General features: G+C 40.8%; 1 protein-coding gene across 1 annotated transcript in view; it reads left to right on the top strand.

Moving 5' to 3' along the window:
* SPTBN5 (spectrin, beta, non-erythrocytic 5) overlaps positions 1-8,989 on the top strand; it is a gene marked incomplete at both ends in the record, with an annotated part of 87,986 nt that overhangs the window by 8,368 nt on the left and 70,629 nt on the right. The window contains 9 exon segments of the mRNA XM_010154682.1: positions 954-1,092; positions 2,512-2,744; positions 3,160-3,252; positions 3,254-3,296; positions 3,833-4,033; positions 5,255-5,461; positions 6,590-6,781; positions 7,503-7,655; positions 8,192-8,322. Of these exon segments, the coding sequence (XP_010152984.1) occupies positions 954-1,092; positions 2,512-2,744; positions 3,160-3,252; positions 3,254-3,296; positions 3,833-4,033; positions 5,255-5,461; positions 6,590-6,781; positions 7,503-7,655; positions 8,192-8,322 (1,392 nt within the window).

The raw sequence follows: 8,989 nt of genomic DNA, 5'->3' as shown, positions 1-8,989 counted from the left end.
AGTATTAGGAAAAATTTCTTCACTGAAAGGGCTGTCAGGCATTGGAATGGGCTGCCCAGGGAGGTGGTTGAGTCACCACTCCTGGAAGTATTTAAGAGTCAGACAGACAAGGTGCTTAGGGACACTTAAGCATGGTTTAGAGGTGGTATTAGCAGTGTTAGGTTAATGGTTGGACTTGATGAACTTAAAGGTGTTTTCCAGTCTAAAGATTCTATGATTCTCTAATTATCAATATAGCCTCATTTGGGAATGGCTAAGAATTCCTGGTTGAGTCACCACTCCTGGAAGTATTTAAGAGTCAGACAGACAAGGTGCTTAGGGACACTTAAGCATGGTTTAGAGGTGGTATTAGCAGTGTTAGGTTAATGGTTGGACTTGATGAACTTAAAGGTGTTTTCCAGTCTAAAGATTCTATGATTCTCTAATTATCAATATAGCCTCATTTGGGAATGGCTAAGAATTCCATAGAAATAACTTCTCTTGTGGTATTGCTTTTATAAGTTCAGACACAATCAAAAACTTGTGGAGGAAGCTAGGAAAAACAGTTATAGAAGCGTAAACCAAAATCCGTACAAGACCAGATTGTGATTCCTGATATGGTTTAGATTATTTTTTTACTTTAAGCAGCCATATAAAGACCATCTTTTTCTCCAAGCCTTTCCATTGTACCAGATGAAAGCAATGTGGGATGTCAGGTGTGAGTAGCCATAAAAACTATTTCTAAATAAAGTCAATGATAGTTGATGTGCCAGTACAAATTCCTCCCTGTGATCATGCTGGTTAGATAGCAACATTGCTTTGACCTGTTTTGTGATCACGGACTGTCCTTTTGCACTAGTGGTCAGATTTTTATGTGTTCATTTAGTTCCTCTAAAGCTGCAAGCGCTGAGAATCTCCCAGTGCTGCCCAAAGCCTTTGGTCCAAATTGGTCATTTCTTTCCCTTCCTTTTTAGACAAAACAGCATTTCAAAGCAATGGCAGGATCTTCTGGATCAGCTGCAGAGACGACAACACTCCCTGGGTACAATGCAGGAAATTCTGGGCCTCCTGAGGGACACTGATGCCATTACAGAGGAGCTGAAAGAGCTGCAGGTACTGAGCCTTCTCTACTGGCATACAGCTTGAACTGCTACCCGCTTGTGCCCCTAAAAAGCCCCCATGTTCCAGGGACAGCCTGGTGCCAACAGAATACAAGTCTATCAGCTATAGAAAAAAATACACCATTTCTACTTAGATGACTAACTGTGCATTGCAGGTAACTACGTGTGAAAAAACAGGCTTTGCTACAGGGGCTATCCCTAATCAGAAAGCCAGATATGGTGTTACAGGGAGTGCACTACAGGTTCAAGTTATGTAGTAAAGTAAAGATGGAAAATAATCTCACCTAAATATAGAAGTGTAAAAACGAAAGTGGAATAAATCAGCTTCCTGTTCCCATTCCGTGTAACTCTTTGAAATTACATTATGGAAGTACTTCTAGTGATTATACAGGTGGGGTCTAGCTCAGGCATATGTCTGGCTTCCAGGTATCTAAGCTTGTGAGAGAGAAAAGTTCCACTGTAAATGCATGATGATTGCTGTTAACAAGAATTTCCAAGTGTTACAAGAGTGTCAGAATTCAAAGTCTTCTCTTTAGCATAGGAAATAACTGGTTTCATATGATAGATATTGATTTTGTAATGGCAAGAAGTATGTATACATCCTTTGGCCTTGCCTTGTCTTATTTAAAGACAGGAAAATCCTTATGACTATGGATTGCCTTGTATGTAAGTTGAATGAGTCAACAGCTTATATGAAGTTCTGAATTTCAAATTAAAGATAAGTGTTATCTGTACGTTAGGAATCTTTCTGTCCTAGTGTTAGTCAGCGAAGAACAACTAATGGTGGCAACGATGTTGGAACCATGATAGCCTGAGGATATGGGAGAAGGTTAGTAAGAAAAGATAATATCCTAGAATAGGATTGATAATTGTATCCATTGATCCAATTAGAATGAGGACAGACTTTCAAGCACTTGATACCTCCATCAGGCACCAATTAAATACTAGGAAGTACTTATTTTCATTATTTAAATAGTAAAGGCAAGTAAGTTCCTCAAACCAAAAAAACATTGCCATCAAAATGTATTGTAGAATTCTCCACACACAGACTGTGAATCAACCTGCCTACAGATGGGTTGTATAGCAAAGGGTTATTCCTTGCGCCCATGAATTCTGAAACCTTGAGTGCTCAATCAATACAAATAACTTGTGTGAAAACAGATGTGTATTTGAAAAGACCATTACTTGCACTGGAGTAGACAGAACCCTGAATTGTTGCCATGAACTTACAAAATTGAAAGAAAAGTATAATTCCTCTAATTACACATCTTTTTCACTTTATCTAACTGACATCATTCTTTTACCTTTAGAAGGTATGAGAGTTGACTGAACCTTTCAACTGATTTCTTTGTACTGGGTCCGTGGATGCACACCCTGCCAATGCCTTTTTTTTTCCTCACTTTGTTTGCAGGTGCTAGTGAATTCCCAGGACTGTGGGAAGCAGCTCTTGGAAGTAGTAGACTTGCTGCAGAAACACAACTTGGTTGACTCGCAGATCTCTTCCTATGAGGATAGATTGACACACATCACCCAGAGGACAGCCGAAATCAGCAAGGACAGCACAGTTAAACCAGAAGTGCTTTATGCAAAAGTTCAGATGCTTCGTCAGCTGTATCAGAACCTTATAGCTCTGAGCAAGTCACGGTAGGGTTGTGCTTATGGCTCTCTTCTTCCTGATTAGAATGGTCAATCACACAGCTTCCAGTATTTTTCATTTCTACATTTATAAAGACACACCACCAGCAACTTAAGTGTCTTGATTACAGCTGACTGAAAGAGATCACTTGCTCTTACAGCTAAAGAATAGCTTCATTCTCAGCATTCATTTTGACTTGCTTTATGTGAAATCTGAATAGCATATGGTTATCTCCTCATCTCCTAGAGGAAGAGGGATATGTAATCTTGTTTCCTTTGTCATCTTCCATGAATAAATTTATGACAAAAAGGACTTACAGGCATTCAGATTCTCAATTTTCTAAATTCTTCTTTGATTATGCTACCATTGTCTCTGTTGAATCCTAATTCTGACTGGGATATACTGCTTGTTTCTCTGTTTCAGAAAATCTCAGCTAGAAGAGGCTTTGAAGTTTTTTGAATTCTTCCGTGACTGCAAAGAGGAAGAATCATGGATTTCTGAGAAATGGAAGCTTTTTGAAAGATGTCAGCCAGATTACAGCCTCTATTCAGAAGCACAAGGTATCTTACTTTGGTGGTGGTGTCTTGTCTTTCTATTATAGTAAGATTTTAGAACATCTTTGTCCTTCAGTAAATCTGTTACCGCTTTCCCTAAGAGCTTGCTGTGGCCTAATATCACAAGTTTAGCTGTATGGGCTACTGGTTTCTTACAGAAAAGACTCATTGTAAGCAAGACACCCGTGGACTTGAGAACTTGCATGGCAAAACTGAAACAGAAGCCTTTTCTGTAATTTCAATATGCATTTGTGTACATCTGTTCATTTGTTGCTTCTGGAAGGCATAAGAGGTGAAGTAGTGAATGACGAACCAGCATCTCTTTCAGAGAAGAGTGCATAGCAAACAAAAAGTAGGGACAGTAACTTGGGTATGGGGAGCCAGGAGCAATCATCTCAGGGCTCAGGGAAAAGTCATAGGCATGGATAAGACACAGGGCTCTTGAAAACATATGTGTTACAGTAGCAGAGAATAGGACCCCCTCTTTGCTCTGTGCTTGCGGGGAGTGAGTTGTGCTCACACGTCTCCTATCCTTCTGCTAGGCTCTTGAAGCAGAGTGCAACTCCCACAGGGCCATATGTGCAGATGTGATGAGAAGGGGTTGGGAGCTGAGCCAGAAGAACCCTGCACGCCAGGAGGACATTCTGAAGCAGACGGACAACCTCCAGAAGTTGTGGCAGCAGCTTCAAGATGAGGTGGCAGATCGCAAAAGCCGCCTGCAGGCAGCAGCTCTCGTCAAGCAGGTCAGCATGGCTCTGTTCTGGGGTGCAGTAAGGGGTAGGTGGATGTGGTTCTGTTCTGCCCTCATGTCCCTGCATGCAGGGCAACAGTGGCAGGAAGCATTCAGGTGTCAAGTCTTCAAAAAATCTCCAGCAGCTCAGCCTCCTCCCTTTTGCAAGCCAGCTAGGCAGGGGATTTGAATGGCTGGGAGATGATCTCTGTTAACAACACTAATGGAAATAGCTCACACCACCATTGATTCAGTCTTTTGAGGGTGGGATCTGGGTACCTGTTTTCTAACAAAAAAACCCGTAAAAAATCAAACCAACAACAAAACACACCTGCCGTAAGTTTATCACTTGATCATGAACTTCCCAAAGCTGGGAAACATTTGACCTTGCCATTCTGATCTATGCAGACCTTTTACACATACAAATGTTCACACATCTGCAGGTAAAGAGCTCTTAAAAAAATCAGCATTCACAAATTGCATAACAGTATCTCAAGTGTTCTTATTATTGTGCCTTTCCTACATTTTTGCTCAATCTGCTGTTCCCATGAGACACTTGAACAAAACTTAACAGCTTTGTTCCTTACAAAGTCTAAATTCTCTCATCTGCTCATCTGTCTAGAAAGTTTAACATCATTATGGTGTATTAGTTCATTCGTTTTTCTTCACTACTATGGGTTTTGGGTTTTATTTTTTTCTGTAGTACATTTATTTTCTATCTCAAAATCTTGTGGCATTTGTGGTTTTGGGGTTTTTTTAGGTGTTGGTGATTGGTTTTTTTTTTGTTACAACCATAGCCAGGCATACTGCAAATTATGGAAAAAAGAATACAAAAGAGCTTGTTGTTTGTTGTTGGACTACTCCTTAGAACCTTTAAAAAGTATCTGTTGGAATCACATTGTGTCTACCAACGTCATGCATTGTGCATTCCTTTTGCTGGTGCTATTACACCCCATAAAGTTCTAGTTAGTGAGGATTTAAGGTCTTATAGAGGCAATCCTTGAATCTGTTTACTTCCTGTGATTCTGTGACTTATCTGTGCTTGATTTGATCATGAAATACATAATGGATTTAGAGCTACATTAGTCATAGTTTTCACAGCACCTGCTAGTGACCCAATAGCTACAGACCTAATGACATTCCTGCCTTATTCATTATTTTCAAAAGAGAAAGGAGTTGGGTAAGATACTTCCAGGATGAAACCCAGCATTTTCTTCTCCTGTGTTCCCTTCAGTATTTTGCTGACATCAATGAAGCAGATTCCTGGTTGCGAGAAAGGCAGCCCCTTCTGGCCAGCAAGGACTACGGGAAAGATGAATCGAGTGCCGAAGCACTGCTGCATCGTCACTTGCGCCTGGAGGAGGAGATTGGAGCCTACTCCTCTGAGATGAGACGCCTGAAAGAGCAGGCTGAAATTGCAGCAGAGCAAGCTCCAGCTGCAGTAAGTAGAAGAGAGGTTGTGTCATATTTTGTTGAAGAATGTAAATGAAATGTTTTTTTTACTTATGTATAAAATTTTGATTTTGCCTGAATAGAATATTCCAAGTAACCTTGGAATTCAGAAGAAATTTTGAATTAGAACTGAAGCAAATTTTTAGATGAGAGTTGTTCATTGGACTCTTATAGCCCACCTAGTTAGTGTCTCATGAAATAGTAGAAGTACACTCATCTGTATTAGTTCCCTCTCCCAGTCTTCACAAATCCCTTCTCACTCTTCATTCTTGCAACAGTATTCATATCAATCAGTGTGAAAAAGCAGACATTTAATCTAAATAGCCTTAAGATTTTTTATCTTCGGCATCCTAATGTAGTGATGAACCAACCTACAACTTGAGGAACAATTCATCCCACCCCAGGATAGGTGTTTAAGGCACATGGGATGAAGATGCATCCTTAGAAAAGGAGCTTTTGACTTGAGACCAGCTCATTTGACAACAAAAGTCAGGGGAGATGAATGATACATCTCACAACTTGCTTCTTTCAGACTTCTGTGATTAAGACAAATCAGCTTGAGAGCTATGAGCACTACTTTGCATCTTTCCTTTACCTCATAATTAAAAAAAAAAGATTACTTTTTATTAGAACAAAAATTGTATTGCTTTGTTATTAAACATGAAAAAGCACGTAACAAGTTGGTTTCAATGTGCAAATACAAGCATTTCATCACTAGGGTACTCACAGGCTTTGAAGCTGCAAACATTCAGACACTAAAACATTACCACAAACAGAACTGTAAGCAAAACAGATTCCTTGGTTTGTTCACAATTTTCAAAGTCAAAACAGCCCCCCAACCTTGATACAGGGACAAAATGAGAATTTTTAGTGAATCAATATATTTTAAAATGAGCTAAATGAAACTTCTTCTTTGAACAAAACTAAATTTTTTTGTTATTTGGTTCATTGTTTCAGAATAAAACAAAGGAAACAGATTCAAACAAATACTGGAAATTTTTTGTTTATAGGGTAATAATGTGATTTGAACAAGCATGTCCAGATTTTTCTTCCATGTGAAATTTGTATCCAAATTAGAAATATTCTGCCATTGATTGTATTAAATTTTGCTTAACAGATGGTGAAAACAGAAGCCCCAAGTGACTTAAATCAAAAGACAACTAAGCTACCGTTCAGTCGAACCTGGGCGACATCTGAAACTGCATTTCCTGGAACTTCCAGTCCAGATGCTCATTTTCTTCCAGAGAACATCTGGAAGACCCAAGATGAAATAGACTCACTTTATGAAAATCTACAGAGCATGGCTGAGGTATAGTCTTTTCTCCTCTCTTTGCATTTCACAAAAAACAGCTAAATCCAAAGCAGGGCAAGGGAAGGTTAAGTGCTGTGCTGGCTTCTGCTTTTCAGTTTAATAATGTGCTTCAGTCCTGTGAAGTCCTGTGGGACTTCAAGGCTTGAGGTTATAATTGAAGTATTGTATCAAAACACAATTTATATTGGCAAACTTCCCTTTTACCTTCTAAACTTCTATGAAGAGTGGACTGTTTTTTGCAATCTTTCTTTTTTCTTTTTTGTTTTTCCCCTAAAGTTTGCTTCCTGAATCTTTGGTCTGTCTTAGCAGATACTAGAAAAAATAAACCACCATTATCTGCATTCCCCATTTTTACTTTTCGCTCTCAGCTGTCAGAATTCTGCCCTAAAAACAACAGCAAGAAAATGTTGTATGGGACTTTTATATGTGCCTCAGATTACTGAGGTAAATCTTCAGTCAGCAGCAGCAAGCAGCACAGTGACCTCACTGCCTGCCAGGGGCTGAGCGCTCTTCAACTGCTTCTCTTAGGCTTTTAAAGCACTGCTGCTCTGGCAGTATTATGATCTTAAAGCTAACATGTTCTGTTCTCTTTCAGCAGCGCCTGGCAAAACTACTAAGCTACCACATGTGTATCGTAGTTTAAATGTGAGGATCTTTTTTTTTCTTCAAAGAGCAAGGAGTTATTACAGCAATATTGAAGTCTTCATCCATTTTGCAGGACAGAAAAAAGGCACTGGAGGAGATGATTGGATATTACCGTTTCTGTAGCTCTTGTAAAGAATTTCAGTCATGGATGAAAGATAAAGAGAACATTTTCCGGACTCTTCAGCCTCAAGCAGACAATGTAGAGGTCATGCAGCAGAAATATCAGGTACCTCTTTTCCTTGCTCACAGATGACACTTAAATCAGATTGACTTTAGGTGAATAGATGAAGTCAAGAAAAGAAGCTCTGAGATTCTTTTAATTCATTTTAATTTACGGACTCATGCATAGCTCAGGTATTTCTTTTGTATGAACTATGCCAAACTTAGTGAAGCTGAGGTGATTATGTCCCTTTAACTCCTCCTGTGGACGTGGTATCTTGTACAAATGTCATGGTACAAAAGGCCTCTGGTGCTTTATCATATATCATTTGAAAAAAAAATGGCAGATGATGAAAAAATCCTGCATTGCACTTGCATCCCAGTGGAGTGGGATATACGTGCATAGGCATAGCGTGCACACCAGGGGAAGCCGGGGGACTATAGGGGAACCACATGCACAGGTGTGTATGGTGTCAGCAGACAGGTAAATGGAGAAGCCAACTGTGAAAATGGGAAAGGAGTGGCTATGATGGATTATTGAGGATCATGTTCATAAAAATGGAAAACCTCAAGTTCTGCATTCTTGTATCTTTACTATTTCAGAGCTTTTTAATGGAATTGGCTGCAGGCAAAGGCCAGCTGGGAGAGATTGAAAATTTAGCTGTTAAATATGGAAAGATCAGTCCCAGAAAATATTCTGAGATCCAGATTTGGCTGGAAGAGATCAACAGCAGGTAAAGTGCTACTGATAAAGCAGAAGATTGTCTCATGGGGGCAATCAGAGAGCTGCCCTTTCAGCCCCAGTCTAGACTATGCTGAGAGAATACCAACTGACAGGTATTTAACTCCCAGGTTTGTCCTGAGGGGAGTTTTTTGTGTGTGTCTGAGGTTTGCTATATTCAGTTGCCACCAGACAGGGAATATGGCAAAGGGGCAAGGGCTGTTCCTTGCGGCCAGGCTGGGCCTCTCAACCGGGATCTGTCCCACTGCCCCAGCCAGGGAGCAGGGCAGGAGAGGGCAGCACATAGTCCCCACTGCCTGACAGCTCTGTGGTTAGAGGGCAGGGCTGCAGCCCAGCTGAGAAGAACATTTTTGGTGTGAGACCTGAGCCTGGGCCTGACTGTCAGGGCATAGCAAGGGCCAGCTGCTCCCTCTAGGATGAGGAGCCAGCAAGGGAACAGGGGCCTCAGCAGACAGGGCCAGTTCCACAGGGAGGGAAGTAGGGGAAACCTGGGATGGTGGCCAGTGCCAGAAGTGAGTCCCAATCCTCAGAACTGCCTGGAAGCCTGTCCCCACTGTCACCAGTGGAAAGGAGTCAGCCCTCAGCCACACCGTCTCTAGGCTGTCCCTCAGTCTAGTGGCATGCCTTCAGGACTGGGGGATGCTTCTAGGCCTCTGATA

The sequence above is a fragment of the Eurypyga helias genome, unplaced genomic scaffold (genome assembly GCF_000690775.1).
Source record: "Eurypyga helias isolate BGI_N326 unplaced genomic scaffold, ASM69077v1 scaffold2177, whole genome shotgun sequence".
In the NCBI taxonomy this organism is placed as follows: domain Eukaryota; kingdom Metazoa; phylum Chordata; class Aves; order Eurypygiformes; family Eurypygidae; genus Eurypyga; species Eurypyga helias.
This window is presented reverse-complemented; position numbering and strand designations above follow the sequence as displayed.